Source organism: Dipodomys ordii, unplaced genomic scaffold, assembly GCF_000151885.1.
Source record: "Dipodomys ordii isolate 6190 unplaced genomic scaffold, Dord_2.0 Scaffold50, whole genome shotgun sequence".
NCBI lineage: Eukaryota > Metazoa > Chordata > Mammalia > Rodentia > Heteromyidae > Dipodomys > Dipodomys ordii.
The window spans coordinates 6,824,700-6,851,292 of NW_012267266.1; the positions used below are offsets into that span (position 1 = coordinate 6,824,700).

Sequence of the window (26,593 nt, forward strand, 5' to 3'; positions counted from 1 at the left end):
CCCTCAGCTCTTCAGCTCAAGGCGAGCGCTCTACCACTTGAGCTACAGCGCCACTTCCAGTTTTCTGGTGGTTTATTGGAGATAGGAGTCTCACGGTCTGTCCTGCCCGGGCTGGCTTTGAACCGCGATCCTCAGATCTCAGCCTCCTGAGTAGCTAGGATTACAGGCATGAGCCCGGCGGCTTTGTGGCTTTTTAAAAATATTTTCAAAATTATTTTTAAGTAGATGTACAAAGGAGTTGCCATTCAACAAAGCAGTTTATGAATACAACATGACCTGATCAATGTCACTGCTTTCATTATTCTTCCCCATCTCTCCCAACCCTGCCTCTTTCCTCAATTTTCTTAATTTCATCGGATATGCCTTGACTTTATGAGCACATTCTCCCCAACTTCCTGTCTTCATTTATCTACCCCTTCCTGTGATCTGTGGCTGTCTTTAACGGTCCAAATATATTTTTTTGGGGGGGGAGGGAATGTGATGGTATTATTAAAAATATTAGAGTTCATGTTATAGTTTTCTTTCCCTTTGCTAATGTTTGAGCTCTTTGGGGATAGAGACAATGTACACCCTTAGCACAAATTTGGACTTTAAACACAGAAGGTGATGAAACTAATAGCAATTAGGAATCTATTGTAATCGGAAAAGCAATGCAAGGACTCCAAAGGTGAGAAGCCATGGAAATGGGTGAAGGGAAAGAATTAGAGTACTGCTCAGAGGAAGAAGTATTGAGGAAGGGCAGACAGGAGTGAAAGGAAGAGGGGAAATCAATGCCAGTTAGCTTAGCTGTTGAGTCCCTTCATAGGTGAAGGAAGACTGAGTATTCGGGAAAAGATGCTGAGTTCATTGAGGACAAACTGACTTAAAGATGACAGTGAGAATAGACTGTTGATAGCCTGGTTTTCATCTCTCCTGAGATTGTGGTCACTAGTGAGGCTGACCACAGATGAGTGCTGAATTCATTTATAGACAATGTAGGAAGACATTTAAGGGAAATAAGTAATTTAAGAGGTGGAGAAGGGAGGAGCAACTTGGGAAAGAAATCAACAAGGAGACAACTAACTGAAAAGTCTTCCTTCTTCAAGCACCTTATTTTACTCCCTTCTCTCCTGGCTATTATTAGGAGATAAATTTTCTGTCTCCAAAAATACAAGAAAAATAGAGCCTAGCCTAGTAAGTATGAACTAAATGAACCTCTCCTGCCCCAACAAACCCCCATGCACAGCCCTAGGAAGCCATTGCTTTGCTTTGTGTTTATTACAGATTTGCCCCTCCTGAGGCTTCCATATAAATGGAACATAGTACACCAAACAGAGTGTTTTCCAGATGCAATCATGTACTATGCATCAAAAGAAGTCTTTTTCATTACTGAGTGGTTTTCCACTCAGTTGGTGACATTTGAAGTATTTCTCCTTTTATCACATATCTACTCTATGTGTTGATGTCCACTTGGGCCTGCAGTAAAGCCCACAAGGAATCTAAAGGACAAAGGGAAGCTGTGGTGTCCATGGGTTTGAAGTGCTAGGAGAACTAAAATCCTTTGTCTCTGACCTAGGAGGCTACAATCTTTTGTCAACATCCATAAAAGAGTAAGAAGATAGCTTACTAGTTTAGGAGTAAGTAGAATTGTATTAAGTCCTAAAACTTTGTTATTTTCATTTTTTTTAACTAGCCTACATTCTTTGTTTCTTCAATATCTTATTTCTTTCTGCTTCTAAGAGAGGATAGATGTTCCTCTCTTAGAAGCCTCTCTTTTACAGCCAAACATTTAGAAAAAAATGGACCCTACATCTAACTATGAGTCTAAGTATTTGTTTTCTTCACAGAAAGTCACATAAAATGACATAAATGCAGGAACTGAAATACCCATGGTAGGAAAACCAACTATATTCCAATTATCTCAACATTCAAATAAGACAAAAATGTTAGAAATTTTCGTTTTAAGCAGAAGAACATTGGCATTCAGAACAAAGTCATATGATTTGGGATGTGACATTCTTGAGTTTAATCTTATTAATTATTATTGTCAGTAGAGCCTATAAAAGCTGGAAGTTTATAGACTTCTCTGACCCTATAAAATCAAGATCTGTCTGACCAATAGCCACCTAATCTTCAATAAGGGAGCTAAAAAATAGAATGGAAGAAAGACAGCCTCTTTAGTAAATGGAGCTGGCAATATTGATTAAACATCTTTAGATAACTAAAGCTAGATCTGCCTATATTACCTTGTACAAGAACCAACTCCAAATGAATCAAAGACCTTGAAGTCAAAACAGACACCTGAAAACATTACAGGAAAGAATAAGAGAAACTCTAGGGCTCCTTGGCACAGGCCGAATTTTTCTTAATAAAGACCCAGAAACAAATCAAAGAAAAGTTGGAAAAATGGGATTGCATGAAGTTGCAGAGCTTCTTCATGGCAAAGGACATAGCTAGCAAGATCAATAGAAACCATGGATTGGGAGAAGATCTTCATTAGCCACACAACAGACAAGGGTCTCATATCTAAAATACACTTAGAACTCAAAACACTAAATCCCCCAACAACAAATCCTTAAAGAAACAACTGACCAATAAATAAGTGGGCTAAAGAGAAATTTCTCTGAAGAAGAAATAAGAATGGCCAATATACACATGAAGAAATGCTCAGCTTCTCTAGCCATAAAAGAAATGCAACTCAAAACAACATTGAGATACCACCTCACCCCAGTTAGAATGGCTAAAATCAAGAACTCTAATAACAACAGATGCTGGAGGGGATGTGGACAGAAGGGAACCCTACTGCATTTTGGTTGGAGTGTAAATTTGTTCAACCACTTTGGAAAGTAGTATGGAGGCTCCTCAAAAGACTCCACATAAAGCTCTCCTATGACCCAGCAATCCCACTTTTAGGCATTTACCCAAATGATCACAAACAAGGCTATACTAAAGCTACCAGCACAGCTATGTTTATAGCAGCATTATTTACCATAGCTAAGATATGGGACCAACCCAGATGCCTCTCAGTAGATGAATGGATCAAGCAAATGTGGTATATTTATACAATGAAATTCTATGCCTCCATCAGAAAGAATGACATCATCCCATTTGTTAGGAAATGGAAAAACTTGGAAAAAATTACATTAAGTGAAGTAGGCCAGGCCCAAAGACACATAGGTCCCATGATTTTCCTTATTTGCAATAACTAGTGTAAGTCTAGGACAATCAGAAAAGGTCAAAAGCTATGTACATATGACCATATAAGATGATGTTAAATGAAATGAACCCCAAGATAGGTATACAAGTGGTTTTTTTTGTTTATTTCTATTGTTTTTAATGCATTTAAAAACAACTAGGTGATTTTTTTCGTTTCTCTTGTATGTCCTTTCCCAATGGTATAACCCCTGTTTTCACTGTATTTGATTCTGGTGCCCTGCATCTTGTATATACATTTTTCTAGTTTGGGGAGGGGAAGGGAAACAGCAAAATGCTGAAATAAGGATACAGGTTGACCTGTAACAATGAGATACACAAGAAACGATGTTGAAAATGAACTTTACAACTTCGGCAGGGGAGGAGGGGGGGTGAGGGAGGAGTTGGGGAGGTGGGGAGGGAAGTGATGGTAGGGGAAAAACAAAGGAGGTAACAATGCTCAATAGGAAATATACTCATTGTCTTACTCATGTAACTGTAACCCCTCTGTACAATATTTTTACAATAAAAACATATAAAAAAAGATCTGTCTGTGTATGTGTTGTGGTGAGGAGTACTGAAGTCATGATAATGAATACTTTGCACACTCTCAGGATCCCAATAGACATACAAAAATGCCTCTCATTACAGGTAATAAATTCTATTTCAAAAACTTGAAGAATCATTAAAGAGACTAAATATAGCTTTGCATAGCAACAATCACTATATCTGGTATTCTTCATAAATAAACAGCAGCTCATTCTCTTGGACATGATATGAAAGGGACTGGTGATCTAACAAGAAAGCCTGGCCATGTGAAGAAGAAAGTATTGAACCAAAGGACAGTCTGCCTGCCTAATCTGAAAAGATCTCAGACCTTCACCATCCTGCTTTCCATCCTGCTTTTACCCACTGTGCTGAGTTTTTAAAAGACAAAAACACACTAGCCAGTGAAAGAATTTTAAACCAAGTGTGAATTTTTGCTCTCAGCCTCTAGGCAAGAATAATGAAAACAAGCTAAACACAACATGTTTTTCTTTTAATCTATTTAAAGATGTTAGAAAGCTGCCAAGAAACTAAAGGTTTTAGGAAGTCAAGATCCAGGAATGAAGAAATCCCAGCAAAGCAAAGCCATTAGATGCTCTGTTTCCCCTAGAACATTTACTGATTATGAAACCGCACCTGGGAAGTTGTCTCTCCATCTCACTAAGCTGAGCACCCAAGTAAGCAATCATGCATATGTCAGAAATGAGAAGCATTGCTGGAACCCTAGGCTTAAAATCCTGACCTTTAAGGAACATGGTCGAAGCAAAAGAAAATGTATTCATTTGGCAGGAAATGGCATTCAACACTTTAAGTTCTAAAATCTTTTATGTGTAGTGTTTGGTACTGGCTAGAAGAAACATTAGGAAAACAGGAAAGGTAAGCCAAAGAAACTTCCAAAATGTCCAGTCATTAGGCAAAAACTGGGAAAATTTGATTTAATAGAAGACTAAAGATATTGCGACATTCATTTCGATAAAACAAATTTTATTTTGAGGAAGAAAAACTTGATAATTTACTCTTCTTGAGCTCAGGGCCTGGATGTTTTTAAGTGTTCATGCTCAAGGTTACCAGTTGAGCCACAGCTCTACTTTCAGCTTTTTGTGGTTCACTGGAGATGAGATTCTCATGGGCTTTTTTCCTGGATTGGCTTTGAACCACATCAATCCAAAAATCTCAGCCTCCTGAGTAGCTAGGATTACAGGTATGATCCATCAGCACCTGAATGATTTATTCTCAAAGCAAACAACTTCAAACTTTATTCACTTAAAATATAATGAAAATTATATTGAGGTTTTAAAAGTCATGATAAGATTGAAAAAGACTGAATATAAAACGTTGGGAGCATTTTTTCCCATGATACTATGTACATGCAATGCACATATGTTCTTTTTCATAAGACACAGAAAAATACTGATTTTATTCTGAAATCGCTAATCATTTGTCCTAAGTAATATGCTATTGAGATTCTACTTGCAACGGCAGATTCCACTTGGACTTTAAATATGCTGATTTTTTATAAGCTTCATAAAATTGATGTTTTGCTAATAAAAGCCAGCCACTTTGACTAGAATAAAGTAACATGATTATCTCTCCATCAATTGCTCCCTAGCTCATTCATTAGGTAACAGAGAATCATCATTAGACCAGGAATGAATCCTGATCACAATTAAGTAAATTTGAGTTTGCCCTCATAAGAGAAAGTAAGAGGTCATGCTATAATATTTAACCCACAAGAGAAAAATAATAGATTGGATAATAATGCAGGATATATTTTCAGCTTAATAGAATTTACAGGTAACTGTGGAGTTAAGTAAGGTAATGGAGAAGCAAAGTTAATTTCAGTAAGTTATATGAGCAATTTTCAGAGAAGAGCAGTCTGTCCTCTAAAAACACAAAGAATTCATACGGTAGCTGAGTGCTTTACTGGCTGTTTGCCATATTTTAATGTCTTCTGTTTAATCTTTGTGTTTGTTTGGTTTGATTTTGTCTTGCTGTTAGCTCAGGCTGTAACTCACCATGTACTGAGGGCTAGCCTCAAATTCATGATGATCCTCCTACCTCAGCTTTCTAAGTGCTTGGATGACAGGGATGCTCTTGGCTTCTGTTAAATTTGTATATTTCATTGATATATTTCTACTAGTGGAAATTTCCAATAGTCTTTAGATTTTCATTTTTTTTTTCTAGAACTGAATTAAATTCCAGTTGTTGTTTTTTTTCATGGAAGAAAGGTTGGGAAGACACTCTTGATTCCAAAGTGATTCCAACAAACAGAGGCAACTGTGTAAGTGGAGGCTGCTATTGGCAGAAAACAGCTTCAGTATGGCAGACCTGCCTCCAATTATTTATGATTAAACAACAACATGACACTTCTCTTTAGTAGATCATAATTAGTAGAGAAATATGAAAGGTCTTCTAAGACCCAATAGGTAGCTCTAACAGCTCAGCAGGCAAACAAACAAACTTTTAATTTTTCTAGATAGAGCATATATCATGATAAAGAGTCAGCTGAGAAGGAGCCATGAAAAACAAATATTGGCAATATCCAAATGGGATGATCCAGAGGAGTCTAAACTTGTGGAATATGATGTTTAGAACAATATTATCTATCCTGACAGCACATTTCAGTGATCTAAGCTTGTGTAACAGCACATATCAGCTATAAATTTGTTCCAAAGTTTAGAGAAGTGAAATACATTTGTCAAGGTATTCATCCTTGAGGGGTAGAATCAGGATTCAGAAATGCAAGTTTGACTATTCAGCAAACAACTCTCACCAGCAGTATACCAGTATCCAGTTTTTTTAGTTGGTTCATTATCCTTAAAATAAGAAAATTATCAGTCTTACAAGTTTTAGGGCCCGTCCATTCTAAGGAAGTCTTAATCTCCTATAGGAGCAAAAATTAAGCATCTGTTTGTTACAGATACATACGTCATTCCAAATCAAGCTGGGGTTTGATCCTTTAAGAGTCAGATCTCCACTGAGTAATATTTAAAACCAACAGAAAAACAGTATGATCATTTTAGGAAGCTTTTGAGGAGGCAGAATATTCAGCTAGTGGAGTAAGAATGTGAAGGAAGGTACCTTCGTTTGGTCAGGCAGCTTTAACAAACTACTGTTTGATGAGTGGTTTATAAACAACAAGCAAGTTGTTCTAGAGGGTCCACAGTTAATGCACCAGCAGATCTGATGTCTACTAAGGGCTGGCTTTATCATATACAGTGACTTCTTCATTATTTTCTTCATCTGGAGGAAATAACCAGAGGTCTCTTTTGGGTCTCTTAATATAAGATCGTGTAATAATAATAATAATAATAATAATATAAGATCATGTTAAGGGCTCTGGCTCTATAACTGTCTCCCAAAGACTCCATTTCCAAATGCCATCATCTTGAGGGTTAGCACTTCAGTACTTTAATTTAGAGCCAAACAACATGCAGACCATTCAGGAAGGGGAAATGTTTCTTGCTCAACACAATCAAAACCAGCCCTTTTAGGTAGCTTTCTCTTTACAATAGATTGTCTTGTAAAGCCTTTGGCCATTTATTCTCTCACTCAGCAAATACATATGTAGCATTTATTATGACCTAAACACTCAGCCCACCTCTCTCTCCACCTCCCATCCCATTTTAAATCAAAACCTTTACATGAAACAGCTTGTTACCTTAGCTTCAAATGTATACCTACTTGACTCCATTCTTGGTGGACTCCCCAGAGGAGCACAGAAAAATTTTCTCAAGAGCCCACTAGGAAACAAGTAATCATTCTGACTGAAAATGGTTGAAACTTAAAGCCTATCTGCCTCATGACCTCCCTGACAGGCTTCAACACATCTTTCTCTCTCCCATTCTCAAATCTCTGCCTTGAGTGGATGAACCATGAACAGACAAGCAAAACTGGCAAGAACTGGCAAAAACAAAACAAGTGGGAGCATGGGTCTCTCTATACAGACTATTGAAGAAAACAATCATTTGAAGAGTAGCAAGTTTGAGGATTTTTTAAAAATCCATATTGAGCCTTCAATTCAGAAACTCACATTTGCTTGACTGCTTGTTTAGCTGTTGCTCTACCAGTTGGGGTATACCTCTAATCCTGCTTTATTTTGCTGGCTCTTTTGGAGATACAATCTCACAAAACTTGGCAGCCCAGGTTATCTTTGAACTGAGATCCGGATCTCAGTTAGCTCCTTAGTAGTTTAGCCATCAGCACTGGTTTATGAAATTTTGTATCAAAATATGGGATTATAAGATTTTTGTATTATAATATAGTATAATAGCATGTAGTAATTATTATATATGGAGTATATATGTATACATATACATATAACATAGCATATATGTTACTATATAGTATATATAATGCCCACATTTATATATTATATATACAGTATAAACTATATACTATATACATCCTATTTATAAAATATACTATTATACATATCATATACAATAATTTACATAACATTTTTATGGTATGTTTTTATGATATATCATAATACACCATCATTGTATATGCTTAATTTTCTATGATTTTTCCTTTATTATTTTCTTACAAAATATACTCATAATATTTTTAAATTTAATGTGTTGTGAACTTCTATTTTCTTAGGGCTAGGATGTTTCTCAGTGGCAAAGCACTTGCCTAGCGAGTGCAACATCCTGGGTTCAATCCCCAACATTAAAAGAGAAAAAAATGATTAAAAAAAACAGTTAAGTTCTATTTTCTTATTGGCAAAGTAAATATTTGGAAAGATAGCAGAGTGTTCCTTTTTTAATTTACTAAGCATCCCAACTTCTTGTTTACATATGTCTTTTTAAATACTATTCATATTTCTTCAACAATCGTCCCAAGACTAATTGTAGAAAAATTTACCAAGTAATATGATCTTTTATTAGGGAAAATTTCCTTTTGTTATGTTGGGCCCCAAACAAGTATTTCTTTGCTTACATTTCTAGATCCAACTTACCTGTCAAACAGTTCTCCTCCTGTGACGAGTTCTAGGACCAAGCTGATTTCTGTAGGAGTTTCAAATATTTCTTTAAGTTTTATCTGGGGAAAGATACATATAAAAATGAGTATGACGGAGTCCTTTCATCTTTCTTGAGAGCATCTAAAACAATGGTTAAAACGACACTGGAAGATCACTGTTAATAATGAAAGTTCCTTATCAGGTAGATACTACTTATCACCCTCTATCTTGGGTGTTGGTTTTGTCAGTGGCCTCATATTTTTCAAAGATCCTATTATATTTGAAGTTTTCTTTTGCATAGTGGAGTTGTGGAGGTGGGGTGGGAAGGGATGATAGGGGAAAAACAAAGGAGGGGGTAACAATGCTCAATAGGAAATGTACTCATTACCTTAGTCATGAAACTGTAGCCCCTCTGTACAGCATCTTTATAATAAAAATATATATTTAATATAAAAAGAAAAATAACTACCTTGGAAATACATCCCACATTTTGCCAAAATATCCCAATTTCTGCTTTTCTCTAGAATCAAAAATGAAACTTCTGAAACTATGTAAAAGTATCACAATTACTAGAGATGGAAAAGGCATCTTTCTTGGAAACTAGGACTTGTAATGAGGGGTGTGAGGCAGGGCATGACCAGGTGAAAGTATGTATGTAAAGGATGCTCTTTGCAGCTAAAATGTTACTGGTCCTTAGGCGAAGAGTGGTGTCAGAGATTTGATTGAGCACTAAGGTTTTCAACACATTCAGATAATATGACCAATTTTGGATATTCTTTTCTACATATATCTGAGAAGCTAATGGTCAGGAGTAATCTACTTTGAGGAAAATTTTGCATTGGCTTTTCTTTAGAAAAAGAAAAAGAGCTGGCTAATATAAAAATACTAATCCAGTGTGGTAATTTTGTTAGTTACTTATCCAATGCTTTCCACTTTATTGCACACAGAATCTTGATTTTGTTCAGGAAAGCAAGCTACTCAGCTCCTGGTGGATCGTGACGGTCTAAGTCGTGTGTGAGAAGCCAGTTCCCCAATCTACCATCTCCCCATGCAATTAAGATTTCATGACTGACCAGCTCTGGACAATAAAATTTCAATTCCATGGTAGCAGATTTTCTGAGAATTTTTTCCCCCTCATCTTATTCTGCTGGTAAGGTACTTCAAACTTTTTTTTTCTGAATATAGACCTGAGGATTTGTGCAAACCAAGAAGCTTGAGAATGACATCAGTGCATTAAGCATGGCAGTACTAAGGGTTGTGTGGGGGAGGGGGTCGGGGAGAAGGTCTTGGTCTTGTGTCTCGGAGATGCTGAACTGAGGCTAGATACTGCCTGCCTTGATGTCTTATTTGCTAGTTTATTGCTAAGTGCATCCTCGGCTCATATGTTGGAAACTTCCTCAAGCCAGGTTATCCCTTCAGAAACTGCTTTCTCAGAGAAATAAGAAAGGTGTTTTATTAAGTAGGCAGCTTAATTACTAAAACCAATTTATGGCTGGGGAAATGATTTCATACGGTTTCACTTCATTGGTTCAGAAAGGCTTTTCAGCAGACACGTCCTTCAGAGGTGCTGCCTGGACACTGACTAAAAGCAGAACTTCTGAGGACATTTTATTTTGTTTTCTCCCTTTGAATTTATCACTGATTGGCATCTATCTCCCGATTGTTCTGAAGCAGAGACTCTTTCAAAGAAGACCAAAATGGCTCTGGAAAGCAAGCCAGAGGCTTTCTGGGCAATAGCATATTAATAAGAGAGTCATACAAAAGGAAGAGAGTGGCAGTGTTGTAGTACAGTAAAACCAAACTACTCAATTCCATCCTTTTGTACATGCAAAGACATAGTATCTCCTGATAATCCATCCATTTTGAACCAACTGAATAAACATGTAAGATTTTTTTCATCCATCTTCTCATAATCATCATGAACAGATATGGACAGTAGTCCCATGCTATAGCTTTGGAAAATAAAATATGAGGTCAAAAACTACTTACAATGTTTGGATGTGAGAGGCGAAGAAGAACTCCTATCTCAGTTCTTACGATTTTTTTGTCCACCTAAAAAGGAAGATAAGAATTCAAATGGAAATATAGTCCCATCTCAGGAACATTTTTAATGCAGTACAGATCAGAAATAGCATTTAGCTACCTACTAAAATCAGACAGCCGGACTTCCTTCCCTCCCTCCCTTCCTTCCTTCCTTCCCTCCCTCTCTCCTTCCTTTCCCCTTCTTTCCTTCTCTCTTCTTTCCCTTTTCTCTTTTTCTTTCCTTCCCCACTTCTTTCTTTTCTTTCCTTTGGTGCTGGTCCTAGGGCTTGAAACTTAGGGCTTAGGTATTGTCTCTCAGCTGTCTTACTCAAGGCTAGTACCCTACAGCTTAGGTCACAGCTCTACTTACAGCTTTTTGGGGGTTAATTGCAGATAAGAGTCTCATGAACTTTCCTGCCTGGGATGGCTTCAAACTGTGATATTCAGATCTCAGCCTCTTGAATAGCTAGGATTACAAGCATGAGCCACTGGCGCCTAGCTCTGCTCTCCTTCCTTTTTTGACAGGGCCTCTCTGTGTAGCCCAGGCTCTAATCACAGACCTCCTGCCTCTGCCTCTTGAGCGTAGGGGTTACAGGTAGGCACCATTATGCCTACTAAGCTTTTCTCTTGTATTTTCTTCTCCTTTTGCTTTTCTCCTCCTTGTCCTGCCTCTCTGCTTCAGAGATAAAGTAGAGCTTGTAACAACTGGCATTAATTTTTAGATTTATAGACATATTCTAGATATAAAATGATGCTTTGAAATGAGCTGTAAGAAATGGAAACAAGAGGTTATTTTAATGTACAGTTTTCTGTTATTTCTTTTTTCTTTCTTTCTTTTCCTTTGGTTTATTCCCTGTTGTCAGTGCTTTTGATTTCTGTACCTTTGTCTTGTATATAAATTTCTATGATTTGGGAAGGAGAAGGAGAGTCACAGAAATGGTGGTATAAAGGGTGAACCAATTCAGCAGTGATATTCACTAGACACTATGTTAGAAATGAACTTTACAACCTGGTTGGGGGGGAGGGAGGGTGTGGATGAGAAAAAGTGGAAGAAAATGAGGGAGAGGGTAACACTGCACAAAAAGAAAAATACTTATTACCTGACTTACGTAACTGTAACCCCTCTGTATATCACCTTTACAATAAAATTTAAATAAAAAAATGGTATCACAACTTATAAGATCTCTTTCCCTTGCATATGAAAAGTCACTATATTCACTATTACTGCTATGGCATAAATTCATCTCAAACTATCTCTTTCTTCTATTCCTTCATTTATGAAAGTACCTGTCTCAAACCCAAATGGAGCTATCCCTTTACCTACTTTCTGCATATAGAGATACCAAACGACTCAACCTAACCAACCAGGGTATCCCATTCTTAGCCATAATAACATCATTAAGCATCCAGTAGACCTACATCATTCTAGAGGCTCTGCTCCAAAAATTGTGCTCAAATAATCAAAAAGTTTTTTTTTCTCTCGGAAATTATGAGAGCAAAAAAGGATAGACTTTTCTGCTCTTAATGATCTTATTTTATAACTATGAGAGCCATTCTCACTGGAAATGAAGCCAACACAGGAAAAAATACAACATAAAGAAAGAATATTGCTGATATCATTTACTTTCCTGAACTCAGTTATGCATAAAAGTTTGTCCTTTGAACTTCCTAATGACAAGAACCAGTAAATTTCCATTATCTTCTTATTATCCAGAATTCAGTTCTATTTGTGGCCTTTATGGAACACTGGGGACTCACCACTTGGTCTATGTGCAGGGGCAATTCTCAATTTAATTTACTATGATTAAAATTAAAGATGTTCCTTCCCTTTCTGGGTCAGCAATGAACTCTTTTAATCACAGTGAACTGGTGCTTCAGATCTCTAAAAGTCATATGCAGACACAGAAGTGTGCATTTAGTCTTGTTCCAACAAAATCCATTGTTGTAACATATAGTTGACATCTATCTTGTGATTGTGTTTCTGCCATATTAGCTGTTCTGAATCTCTGGACTGGGAAAGTTCCCATGGTTCTAGGGGTCAGTAGGAAGTTTTATGTTTTCTTTTCTTTCTTCTTTCTTTCTTTCTTTCTTTCTTTCTTTCTTTCTTTCTTTCTTTCTTTCTTTCTTTCTTTCTTTCTTCCTTTCTTTTTCTTTCTCCCTCCTTCCCTCCCTCCCTCCCTCTGTCCCTCTCTTCCTTCCTTCCTTCCTTCCTTCCTTCCTTCCTTCCTTCCTTCCTTCCTTCCTTCCCTCCTTCCTTTCTTTCTTTCTTCACACCACATCCAAAAGATTGCCTTAAACTAACAATGGTTCTAGCTTCTAAGTTACTTCTCAGTAAAGGGGGGCAGGGTAGCTTGAGGAAAAGTCCAATTCCATTTCAGTGGTGATAGCAAACTATTGCTTTCAAGATGAAAAATAACATTTATTCATTTAATTTTTATTCTCTAATGAGTACAAACAAGAATATATTCTTTGAAAATAAAGGAAGAATACTCATGAAAATTTTACAAATGTGTACGTTTTTCCTTTGGTTACAAATGCAAATATGTCATTCAGATATTTCCTTCAGCAAACGTAATTTTGTCAGAACCTAGGGTAGATTGTTTAAAAGAGAAGAGTCACCATTAATAAACAGCTGCAGTTTTTATAAGAAGGAAATGGGTTGACAGAGAAATATCAAAGAAGCCCCACCTCAGTCAGAGTTTTCAAGCCTATATCACCATTGTATATGATAAACAGTCATAGTAAAGCTATTTTAACTATTAACATTTTCAGTCATTCATGCAATCATTTAGAAGGTTTAGGGCATTTTCATGTAGTTATTTATTTTAATTTTATTGTTAGAGTGATGGACAGAGGGGTTACAGTTACGTAAGTAAGGTAGTGAGTACATTTCTTGTCAAACTTGTTACCCACCACCTTCATTTTTCTCCCTTTTTCCCTACTTCCATCCCCCACACCAGTTGTACAGATCATTGCCAACATATTGTCTTGTGAGTATCACTTCTGCATTGGTTCCCCCTTTGTCCTTTGTTTCTCGCCATTTTGTTTTCCCCTTTCCTTTCCTAATTTAGAATAAATGTATAACAATACCAGGGTATCAAAATCAAATATAGTGACAACAGGAGATATACCATAGGGGGAGAAAAGACATAAAAGAAAAAAGAAATCATGTAGCCCTGACACACACATTTAATCTGTCTCTCTTCTTTCCAAATGCAGGAAACAGGGCCACAGAAGCCCCACATAGATATTGTTCAACATCACATTTCAAAGGGAGAAAAGGCCCTCTTTCTGATCTATATACTAACCTTCAGTATTCTTCTCCGTAGCCTTGCTTGTTTCTTATACACATTGCTAGAGGAAGAGACAGGTTTCTATGACAAGACCACACATGGGTCCAGGGCTCTTTCCTTCGACCAGGATTGAGATTGGGGTATTTGGTTCTGCTGAAATATAATTGTTGCCCTGACTATACATTTAGGATTTATGTAATTTATGGTCCTTCTTCCTGTATTTATGTATTTCTGATTGGTGAAAAATGGTCACAGACAGTGGGGTCCTTTAATTTCTTTCACATGATATTTTTACAGTGAATACAATTTTTAGTGCAAATATGCATTTTGATAAAATTTATTCTTTACTATATCACCTGGTATAAAGTCCATGTTAGGAATACTCCTTTAGTTCTTTCAAACTTCAGAAATACTCATAACAGGTCAGATTGTACTTAACTCTGGGACAGCAAACTTCATGTATGATCGTTCAGTTTTGAAGTAAGAACTGATTATCTCTTTATGAACATTTTTGAAAGAAATACCTACTTTTCCATTCCATGCTATATCATTGTCTTTTAGGTAATTAAGAGATTTTCCCTTCCCCAACTTCATATCTAAATACATTCAGATATTTTTCTTATGCTACAAACAAGCAAACAAACAAAAAAGCCTAACAACAATTAGATGCAGAAGCCAGTGAAGACCAAACTGTCTTTTATTAAAACAGATGGTAGAGAGATGAGCCAAAAAATGCCATCCTTTTTATTTTCAGTAAAATAAAATACTATTTGTTTTATATGTAATGGGCTTATTATTGTCATTTAAAACACAGTAATTAATCTGTTTTAATATCTTGTACAGTAAATATATATAGCTATTTAAGATTTTCAATGTAGCTGGGCGCTGGTGGCTCACGCCTGTAATCCTAGCTACTCAGGAGGCTGAGATCTGAGGATCGCGGTTCAAAGGCAGCCCAGGCAGGAGAGACCGTGAGACTCCTATCTCCAATAAACCACCAGAAAACCGGAAGTGGCGCTGTAGCTCAAGTGGTAGAGCGCTCGCCTTGAGCTGAAGAGCTGAGGGACAGCGCCCAGGCCCAGAGTTCAAGCCCCACGGCCGACCAAAAAAAAAAAAAAAAAAGATTTTCAATGTTTTAATGAGTACAAAGGGCTCTTAAAGGCACTCCCAAATTTGAGGACCACTAGGTTAGAAAAAGTAACATATTTTTGTAAATGAAAGAAAAGAAAAAAAACATGCTATTGACAGCAATTAATAGGAAACACTTGATTTCTGCTTCATGAGTGCTGGTCCCAGGCTGAATAATTCTCCGACTGTGAGTAAGTGAAGGCTGCACAGGCTGAAACACATAGGAATTTAAGAAGAAGGAGCTTACAGCCAAGTCTGAGCAAGCACCATTAATCCAAATACAGCACCTTGCCTCTGAGTAGAAGCAGTCATTGATAGCCAAGGAAACCAGCTGAAGGGAAAGTCAAAGGGGAGAAGGACAAAGGAGAAACAGACATATTTGTCTGGGGGCTATGAAGCCCCCAAACAGGACCGGATGGGGGTAACAGCATTCCTCTCACAGGGGTAAGTGAGGGCCATTTGATGTCTTTTTGAAAGGAGATCTGCATTAGCATAGCCCTACTTTAGAATCTGCTGTCTCCAAATGAGGCATGCCTGGGGAGGTCTCACAGCTATAGGCCTTCACAGTCATTTTATCTCAAGTTGCCTGCTGTTCCTCTTGGTGTTTCCCTCCCACTTCTCAACTCCCCACCAAACTCCTGGGGAACCCAGAAGACAGCCTGAGCGCTCACAGTGAGTAATGCTTTCCTAGGAAATAACCATCAAGAATCTTGAACAGTCATTACAGCCACTTGAAGTTAAGCTTCCCATGGCCTCCATACTTAGCACTGAGAATCCTCAATAGGGTAGCTTTAATGAGCCCACATGACAAAACATTGAAACTGAGAAAGCCGACCTTCAATATCTACACAGCACCTCGAAGAATGGTACTTCTTTACCAGTAACAATATTCAATGATAAAGATATGTGTCACCAAACTCCTAACTCAGGGGCCGGGCTGCCAGGCCTTAAAAACAGCCCTAGGAAGAATGGAAGGAGAAATTCACTTTCCCAGGAGCCTCCTTCTCCTATTGGAAGAATCTGGCCTTCCAGATTAACTTTTCCACACTTCTAGGATGCCCATTTCTTCTCTTTGGCAAAAGATACTTTATCTTCCCCATAGAGATGCCACATCTTTTCTAAATTGTAAAATTGACTGGAAGAGCTGGAAACTTCAGGAATGTGTCTGGTTAGTTTAGATGCATGAAGTGGCCCCTTTCCCCACTCTGCCAACTCTCCCCCCCTACACCCCCCCCCGCCCCCCGCCAAGGTGCTCAGCAAGATATAGCACATTCCAACCACAACAAATTCTGGCATTTTTAAAGTAGCGGGATTTGAACTCAGGGTGCTTGATTACCAGTTGGACTATGACCTCAACCCCTTTTACTTTAGTTTATTTTTTAGGTAGGGTCTGGCTTTTGCCTAGAGCTATTCTCAGATTGTAATCATTTTACCTTTGACTTGTTTGGAGTTTGGATTACAGCTTCGACTACAACGTCTCAGCTTGTTTATTGAGATGCTTTTTGCACAGACTAGCCTTGAACTATACACTATTCTCCTAATCTCTGCTTCCCTAGTAACTGAGATTATAGGCATGTACCACCATTCCAGCCTACTCCAGTTTATTTTTCAGATATGGTCTTGTGGTTTTTGCCCAAGCCAGTTTCAAATTGCAGTCCTTCAACGTCTGCCTCCCCAAGTAGCTGGAATTACAGACATGTACTACCATGTCTAGTTTTTTTTTTTTTTAAGTCTTGCTTATTTTAGCAAGACTAGAATCTGAAATGGGAATTCCTGCTATTACAAGTATACAACACTATGCACAGGCTAGAATTTTTAATACTAGGTAAAGCAGATGGGAAGATATGGATCACAATTCTTTTCTGATTTATGGTATTTGCTGTTTAGAAAGATCTTAGTCTCCCATATATGTTCTTTGTGTCATTGTTCTAATAGCTATGCTATCTAGCTGAGTATGTGGAAGTTTCTGTAGAGCTTTGCTGTAGTTCCTGTATTTTAGCTAACCTAAATATTCAAAGAAATATCTTTTTTTCATTCTCATAAACTCACTACCAAAAGGGCCAGTATTAATGGCTTTTGGTATGTGTTCAGAATGAAGTATACTTTTTGAAGATTACATGGAAGAAAAAAGATAATAAAAATTTTAGTAAAAGAAGTTGTACAGATTTGCATAGTTTTAAAAATCCATGGTACTAAAAATTTCTTTTTACTCTTTGGTGGTACTGGATGGAGTTTGAACTTAGAACTTTATGCTTTCTTGGCAGGCATTCCACCACTTGAGCTATATTTACAATTTTCATTTTACTGTAATTTAGTTTTCAGATAGGGGCTTCACTTTTGCATGATTCTCCTGCCTTCACTCTTCACATAGCTGGGACCACAAAAGGTACGATTACTTCCAGCTTGAGTTTTGAGGTAGATTTTGTTGTTGTGGTGTTTGCCTGGGCTGACTTTGGAAAGTGATCCTCTCATTTCTGCTTCCCACAGAGCTGAGACTACAGGCACATACAACCACACTGGATTAACATTTAATAAATACTGAAAGAAATAACAATTTTGTGTCTTCTGTGATTTGATGCTGGAGGGGGTAGAAAGAAGTGAACAAAGAAATATAGTTCTAGAGTAATACCAGAGGAAAAAGTCTGTACCATTAAATGGGGATTGATGAAATATATACCCTTCATTAAGATATGTAGCAAGTATATTTCTGATATTGCAGGCTCTGGCAGGTTAGAGTAACTTGCCAAGATTGCTCTAGATTGCTTTTTTTGTGTGTAATGATTTAGTCAGCAGCATTTTCACACAAAAATCTCATGTCATGACCTTGAAGGAAAAAGGATCATGTGTCGTCTTTTGGCACTCTACTATGAATTCTTTAGCACATTTTTTACTTGGCTATTTTTCAAATAACGATGATACAAAGTACAGAGCTGTACTTCACAAATACATTATGAAAACATGCAGAATATAAATAGTTAATGGATAAATAGACAAATGTCTCTAGGCCCTCACAGTGTTTCTGTTACATAGATTCTGCCTAATTTAGCATCCTGTTTTCTGACACTCACATGCTTGGTGTAAAGACTTGACAACTGGAGTTTTGTTAAATTCAAGAATGACAGTTCTAGTCTGCAAGGATTTGAAAAGCTGAGAGCTGTTGGCTGTCTGAACATGAAAAAAATAAAATCTGTGCACATACAAATATGGAACTTTGCCTCCAAACTATAGAATTCTATCCACATCTGGCCATTCCCTTTCTCCACTTATTTGAATAGAAATCTGACCCTGTGTTACTGGCTCACTCTTTTCAAGAAACAGACCTCAAGGCCTGGGAGCAGAATAGATGGTCTCTTGTTCCATTCTGCTCTGTCTGAGTAATTTTTCCACCTCTCCCTCAAAAACTCCCATCTTCTTTAAAATGTCTGCCAGAAACTACCTTTCAACTTCCCTCTTTTTTGTCATCTTCCTGTCTTCCTGTCACTACTTCTGTACTTCAATACTTAGTATGTATGTCTCTCCCTCAGCCAGCCCTCTCTTCATTCTTGATTTTATAAATTCTCAGGTGATAAATTGCTCAACCTTCCTTCTTCTAGGTGTCTTTATCACTTATTCAGTTTCTTCCATCTTTTCCTCAGATTCACACTGGCAACTCATTTTCCTGGTGACATCTCAATTCTCATCACTTCCACAGGTTGAAGCCCCTGAATTATCTTGATTTGAGCATGACACACTGGATTTCTACCTCTTCTCTAAGCTCTGACTTCATATAATCTCCGTGGTCCCATAATATAAGTCCTGCTCTATACACACCCCAACTTCTCTGCCCTCCTCTCTCATGGTGTTGTACTTTTCATGCAAGAACCTCAGCTCGATTAAATTTGATTCTTACTCCATGTTTGTGCCTGAGCTGAAGTGGCTGGAAAATGAAAATATACCACTAAATTAGTTGGTCCCATTTTTAACATATGGCAAAAAAATTTTAGGGGGTCCTTAGTACTCTAATTCTGCAAAAGAACATGTTACATTTTTCTCTCTGTACCCCTGATTCACACTCTTTTTGTGTGTACCCATCCTAGGGCTTGAACTTATGACCTGGGTGCTGTCCCTAAGCTTTTCTGCTTATATTAGCACTTGAGCCAGAGCTCTATATCTGGGGTTTTGCTGATTAACTGGAGATGAGTATCATAGGCTTTCCTGTCTCAGCTAGTTTTGAACTGCAATGCTCAGATCAGCTGCCTGAGTAGCTAGGAATACAGGTGAGAGCCAGCCAAAACACATTCCTTTCATTCTCTTCTCATAGCTTTAAAATCCCTACGTCTAATCAATCCAAGAGAACACAATTTGTTCTCATGAACAAATTTATTAATTAATCCTCAACTAATTTTTATCTATTCTTATTTGGTTTACCTATTCAACATTTTTCAGTGCCTAGTATGTGTTTGGGCATGCAGTAACAGCAGTGTACAAAATATATGACTTCTGACCTAATGTATCACTAGATGTAGAATATAAAAGACAGACAGACAAAGATGATGAGTACTAGGTAGAAAGAAAATAGGGTAAAAGAGACAGTGATGAAGGATGTTGCTAGGGAAGGAAGTTGAGAGAAGGTCTTTCTGGTGCTGAAGGATGCTGTTAGAGGTAGATGGTCAGGGAAGCACTCTGTGATAAAGTTACATGGAACATATCTACATGGATCTGCAGGAAGGGTATTCCAGGCAGAGAAACAGTAAATACAAAGGCTATGGTAGGTTTACTACCAGAATGACAACAAGGAGACCAACACAGCTGGAGAAAGTGACACACTAGAAAAGAGGTAGACCACCATGCAATAAGCACTTCTAGTTTTACTAGGAGAAGCCAGACACAACTGAAAAGCTTTGAGGAAAGGAACAACAGCAGGGAGAGATCATGGAAGTTATCCAAAAGACAATGGAATGGATGGATATTTTCAAAGGAAAATATACCAGACTATATGGACTGGTCATGGGGTAGAAGAGGAAGAGAAGGATGATACAAAATTTTTGGCCTGAGAGTTAGAAGAATTATCCTTTACCTAGACAAGCCAGACTGGAATGGAGCAGCTTTAAGGGGCTGTCCCTGTCCATTGTGCTGAACTCATTTGCCATCCTTCCTTTTTTTCTTTAAAAAAAAAAATCCAGCTCACCAGTTATCTTTGAAGAAATCTAGAGAACTTCTCTTTTGGGCTTCTTCCACTTTACAGGACAATCTTTTATCTTGATCATTCTTTCCTCAGACTGTTCAGGGTGAGTTTGGGATTAATGGAGACTGGATGGTGTAGCTACACTGTGAGGAGGGGATATTTTAGTGGGGGAGGGGGACAGTAACAAGCAATGGCCCTGGCAGGTTTGGACAAAAAGAAGCTGGAAATTTTAGGCCAAAAAAATACATTATACTTAACAGTCTTTAGCATAAAGTTAACTTTAATCAAATAATTTTGGCTTTGAAAGCTGTGAAACTTAAGGTTTTTAGTTCTGTTACTTCCTACTCTCTGTGGACACTAAGGCATCAGGAAGGCCAAAAAGAAAAGCATCTTAAAAAATAGAAGAGAAACTTCTAGTGCCAGAGGAAGCTAAGGATTGGAACAGAGCTTAGGCAGCACAGAATCTTTGTGATAACCAACATAGAAAGAAAGGCACCTGCATTTCAGAACCTGAAGCTTCTGTAAGATCAATGGATCTTCCAGCAAAAGCTGGATCAGACCTGCTCCTCCTTAGATTCTCAGTCCACACTTCCACTTACAGATGCCACAAATAGTTCTTCACATGGAACAATCTTTTACTTGACAGTGAATAAAGCAGGTTTAATATTCCTAGGAGAGTTAATAAGCTGAACAAAATTTATACAAAAAGATTCTGGTGATGGGAAATCTCACTAGAAATAGTGAGATTAGCGGAGGGAGAGAGAGAGGGGGAAGGAAGTAGGGTTTGAAGTACAGAGACTTTAGTGCACATAAAGACAAATCCTCTTTCTCCCACTTCTTTCATCTTTGTATCTCTCCTGGAATTAAGAATGTATGGGAGCAATTCGGATCTAGAAGACCTCATCTAAACAAAGGTCTTTTTTCTCAGTCACCAGCCCCTCTTGCTGTGTATGTCTTTTGCCCTCCATTAAAAACCTCTCTGGATTCATTCTTCCCTCCTCCACTGGGAGTGGAGGAAATAAAATTGTTTACATGCTGTCATCATTCTGAGTTGGGCTTTTGTATGCTTTGAAAGGCTTCAGTACTTCTGTAATTTTTCACTTCTCTCTCTGCTTTGATTCTAACCCTTAAAATCCATTCCCCAGCACAAAGAAGCCAGAATGATGACTGTAAAGTATAAATCACATCAGTTTAAATGCCTTGGTTGGTGTCCCGCTGTGCTTAGAATGCTTATAAACTCTTTACTATGTACTATAAAACGCAGGATGCAATGGCTTTCCCTACAGGTCTGATGTGATTTTCCTACTGGTACAAGCCACCCAACTCCGGACCATCCTAGAAGGCCTTTGCCCTTGCTACTTCCTTTTTCTCTCTACTTTTTTCTTCACTCAGTTCACTCAGAGGCCTTTCCTGGCCTTACCTATCAAAATCAGTTACAGGTCAGCCATTGTGATACATGCCTGTAATCCCCACACTGAGGAGGCTGGACAGGAAGATGGTGAGTCCAAGGTCAGGCTGAGCTACATACACAATCTGTCTCAAAAAAAGTAACAACACACATACCTATACATACACATGTATATGCCACAAACCATACCATTTAATTTTCCTTTATAGCACTTGTAAAATTCCATATTATCATTTATTTACTGTCATGTATTTTTTCTTTCACCAGAGCTTAAGATCTATGACAGAAAGGATGTTTATTTTTTAACACATAGCAGTTTACTGAATGGTTGAATGCAAAAGATTGCTGGCTCAAAATAAAAATAAATCCTCATTTAACATCAGGCTCATATAGGGATGAGATTAGAATTGACTAGTTGGTGTTTATCCTGACAATTTAGATCTACATGACTCTTTTTTCCCTTGTGCAAGGACTGGGGCTTGAATTCAGGGCCTGGGCAACATCCCTTAAGATTTGCTCAAGGCTAGCCCTCTACCATATGTGCCACAGCTCCACTTAGGGCTTTTTGGTGGTTAACTGGAGATAAGAGTCTCAGGACTTTCCTGCCCAGACTGGCTTGGAATGAGGATCCTCAGATCTTATCCCCTTAAGGAGTTACAAGCATGAGCTACCAAGAGTTGGCTTGATTTTTTTCATATTGACAATGACGGAGTGACAAATGCCTGTCTTGGTAGTAATGGTGTTGAACTTGAGTGCACATGTGAATTGGCTAGACAAATTCTCTACCAATTGGAGCCAACTCCAACCTTAGAATGTCTTTCTGGTAACCAGAAAGTAGAGTTGAATAGGCAGGCTCTCTAGACCCCACATAGATACCATTATGGTTTCCAACCATTAAGCACATGCCTGGCCTCTCTTTTACTGGTCTTTACATAGCCATGATAGTACTTTTCCAAATGCGTTAAAAATGATCAGGAATGCATAAAAACAGCACTCTTTTGTTTTGCTTTTTATATATATATATATATATTTCAGTCAAACAGCAATGAGTTACTTGAATAATTTTCCCCAAACATCCAAAGTGAGAGGCAGGACCCCGTGTACTCTCACAGTACCCTTTGATCTTTTTCTTTGACTAAAAATTAACTGACAAGCTATTACTTACAAAGCCAAATGACTATATATTTTAAAGCTTATGACTTTATAATCTAATAAATAATAACATAAAATTGTTCCTGGAATTATTAGAGTTTTAAGACTTCAATAATTTCTTGTAGTAGAATCCCTGGATGACAGTATGTTAAGATACGAAAAAAAAAGATAGCTGAATGCTCTTAAATGTTAGCTCTTTCTTTTTTTCTGGGTCAATCAAGATATTCTTCAAAGACGTTGGTTTATATTTCTCAAGAATGCTAAAAAGTTCCTTCGAAACTTGGTCTACAGAAGCAAAAGGGCTTTTAAATATGTTTTCTAGAGTTACCCATTACCAAAAAAAAATCCAAAAGAAAAGTAATGTTGACAGAAAATGTGTATAATCATGATCTGGATTAGAATTTGGAAGAAACAGATTTCAGAAACCTTAATAATTAAAATATTGACAAAAAATCACCATCATTGTGACTTCTTTATACTAGTTACAGGGTCTGGATTTCCTTTCCTGGCTGAGGAAGCATTTTTAACCTGACTGAACAAGAGAGATTCACTGTTCTAGAAAATAGTAGATGCTTCCAGAATCAGAATAGAATTGTATTATCAACATCTTTTCTCCATATGAAGATGAGCATCTTGACAAGTACCCCATCAGATTGCTTAGGTCTCCTCTGCATTAAAAGACTTCTAGTTTAAATGGTTCACTTAGAATTGATGGAGCAAATGCATGCACATTGCATGTTGATGCCCTGTCATTTCCTTTTCTCTGTTACTTTCCTAGGTTGTCAGGATTCTGTGGGACGATACCCAAGGAGCCTGTGTTCCAGGCATTGGGCTGCACTCTGAATGTCTGTGAGGTAGTTGTTGGCCTTTCCCACATAGCTGTGGAGGCCTATGGTCTGTCTTCAGGGACCTGTAGCTGTGATGTCCTCACTTTGCCAGGTCTCTAGGGCAGGGAGCATATGCAAATGGCTCTGGTTGGAGCCTCTTCATCCTCTCTGAAGAACACACTCCCATAGACTAACATTCGTTTGAACCCAGAGGCCTTTGAGGAAGAATACAGCAAGGGAGGCAGTTAGAGAGAGAGGGGAACTTAGACTCAATATGCACTTAAACTAGGAGAGACTAAGATTATCCTTGTCTGGCATATTTTAAATATCTCCTTCAGATTCCCAGTGGTACCAAATTCATGAAGAAGTTTAATTCAGATAAAAAAGGAGGATACATTTTTTTTGGCAGATATAAAAATAGAAGGGCAGGGGTTGGGAAGGTGGCTCAGTGGTAGAACACTTGCCTCGCATGCCTGAGGCCCTGGGTTCGATTCCTCAGCACCACATAAGCAAAAAGAAAAAATCCGGAAGTGGCTCTGTGGCTCAAGTGGTAGAGTACTAGCCTTGAGCTGAAGAGCACAGGGACAGTGCCCAGGCCCAGAGTTCAAGCCCCACAACAGGACCCCCCCAAAAAAAAAGAAGGGCAATTTTGACTTGACCCTCACCCATATTTCACCTTATAGAATACATCAAAATTTCAGAGACATGCATAGTAATCTTAGCTATGCTTTATTGATAAGAGATACCACCCATAGCTCACAGGACCTTCATTAAATTTGTTGTACCTTGAAACTGAGCAGAACACCCAATAGGACCCAGTGTCATGACAGAAAAAAAATTCTTATCCTAAAATCCCAAGGAAAAATCCCATCAATGACAGTTTGACATATTGTAAGCCAAAAGTAGTGAATGTTTAATTATCCATTTGATAATTTTCTGACTTCAAGCGTGAGCAACAACTAAGTGAACTTATCCTGTGGCTAACACTGGCTACAGTGGAAATGAGAGCCTAGTATATGCAGCCGTGGACATACAGCTTCTCATCTACCATTAAGACAGAATTCAGGACTCACACCAAGAAGTGAATGCACTTTGTATGTCTCCTATTTCCTATGTGCTATTTCATTTGTCCATTTAATGTTGATTTAACAGAACACCAAAGACTGGATTACCCATAAAGTAGGGAATTACTTGGCTCATGATCTTTCTGGTCAGAAGGTCAAAACAACTTGGTGCCAATATCCTGGCCAGAGTCCATGGATTGTGTCATAACCTTGTAGAGAAAGGGAAGAGAAATGGGCTATGTGTTTGGCATGTCTAGGTGTGAGGAGGCCTTGCTTTATAATAGCCTCAAGAAAACTCTCTCAAGAAAAGAAACCTGGTCCTGTGATGACTACATTAATCTCTTTCAAGGGTAGTGCTCCTTGTTCTAATCATCTGTTTCAGCCCTCACCTCCTCTATATGATACGCTACATTAAAGACCAAGCTTCCTACATAGAGACTTCTGCATGTCCAAACCACAGCAGTGAATAGTACATGCTGAGACTTGCTAAACTAGGGCTTTTATTGGATTTTGGAAATATGCTCTTAAATTCTCTTCACGTAGAAAATATTATCCTCTTTTGTTTCACAGTGTGATTTAGACACTGGCTGTGTGAATAAAGGTTGACTTATTCTTTATCAGCTTGGAAAGGGGCCAGCATTTAGTTTCAGTTCCAAATCTGGGCTAAGATCCTTGCTGAATTGTTTTGCTCTTTTCTCTATCAGGACCTTGATGGCATAAATAGAAAAAGGTCCAATTTGGGGACTCACACAGTCTGGATTCTCTTCAGCACACTCTTGTATACTTGGGATGCATCAGGTCTCATTCCTCAGCAAGGACGTCTTGGCATCTCCATCATTTAAAATAGCTCCTATTGTACTTATACTCTGTACTATCCAAACTACTGAAGGAACACACAGCTATTTGAGGGTGTTTAACTTCAAAAAATTAAAACAAATTCAATATTGAAAACTATTTGTGTCTTTTAAAATTAACATCCTCTAGCACAAACTCATTCCTTTTCTTATTGGCTTTGGGTTTCCATGATTTTTTAAAAAAAACTTTTCTTCTTTTTCTTACATTGTTTGGATGGATGAAACTTTAGCTACCATTGAACTTTTACTCTAGAGAAACAGGAAACTAAACATTTTGGAAAGTATTTTATGTTAATATAAATATTATGGCTTTTCTCTGCATTTGGAAGACATGAATGTCAAGTGTGCCTTGAGGTTGAACGGCTGCATTCCACTGGCTCCTCCAGCTCTCTTTTGGTGATTCCACAGATGCTCCTGAGTTTGGATCTCCTGACCCTGGGCTTCTCTTAACTTCCCCACTGCCACAACTCAGACCCTTTGTTTACAAAGTTTACAAAGTTCTTCCCTCTGAGATGGTCTCTGGCTTTGCCTGATTGCACATTTCCTTTTTGCTGCTCCAGAGACTCAATTTAAATGGTCAGGATTGCTTTGGATCCAGCTATCTACTGTTTGTAAAAGATACTGGAGGGATATATGTGGTATTAAGAGATGGCGAGCTCACCTTTCAAGTGACTGCTCTCTCTCTCTCTCACTACTGTCTCTTTCTTTCTTTCTTTCTCTCACATACATATCAACTTTCCTCTGGATTATGGTGAACACACACACACACACACACACACACACATACACACACACCACAGACACATACACCAAAATACCTATGAGAGCTCGAAATAGGAAAAGATGAACAAGCAAGAATTAAGACAAATTTTAGCAACTTTAGCCGGTAATGAGGTATGAATTCAGGACTTTGCACTTGCTGGGCTGTTGCCCTACCATTTAAGCCACACCTCTAGCTTTGTTTTTTGCCAATTATTTTGGAGATGCAGTCTAGAAAC

General features: G+C 38.0%; 1 protein-coding gene across 1 annotated transcript in view; it reads right to left on the minus strand.

The window, feature by feature from the left end:
* The window catches only part of Camk4 (calcium/calmodulin-dependent protein kinase IV), a 157,753-nt gene that overhangs the window by 63,866 nt on the left and 67,294 nt on the right, over positions 1-26,593 (minus strand). The window contains 2 exon segments of the mRNA XM_013020316.1: positions 8,677-8,763; positions 10,673-10,735. Coding sequence (XP_012875770.1) covers positions 8,677-8,763; positions 10,673-10,735 — 150 coding nt within the window.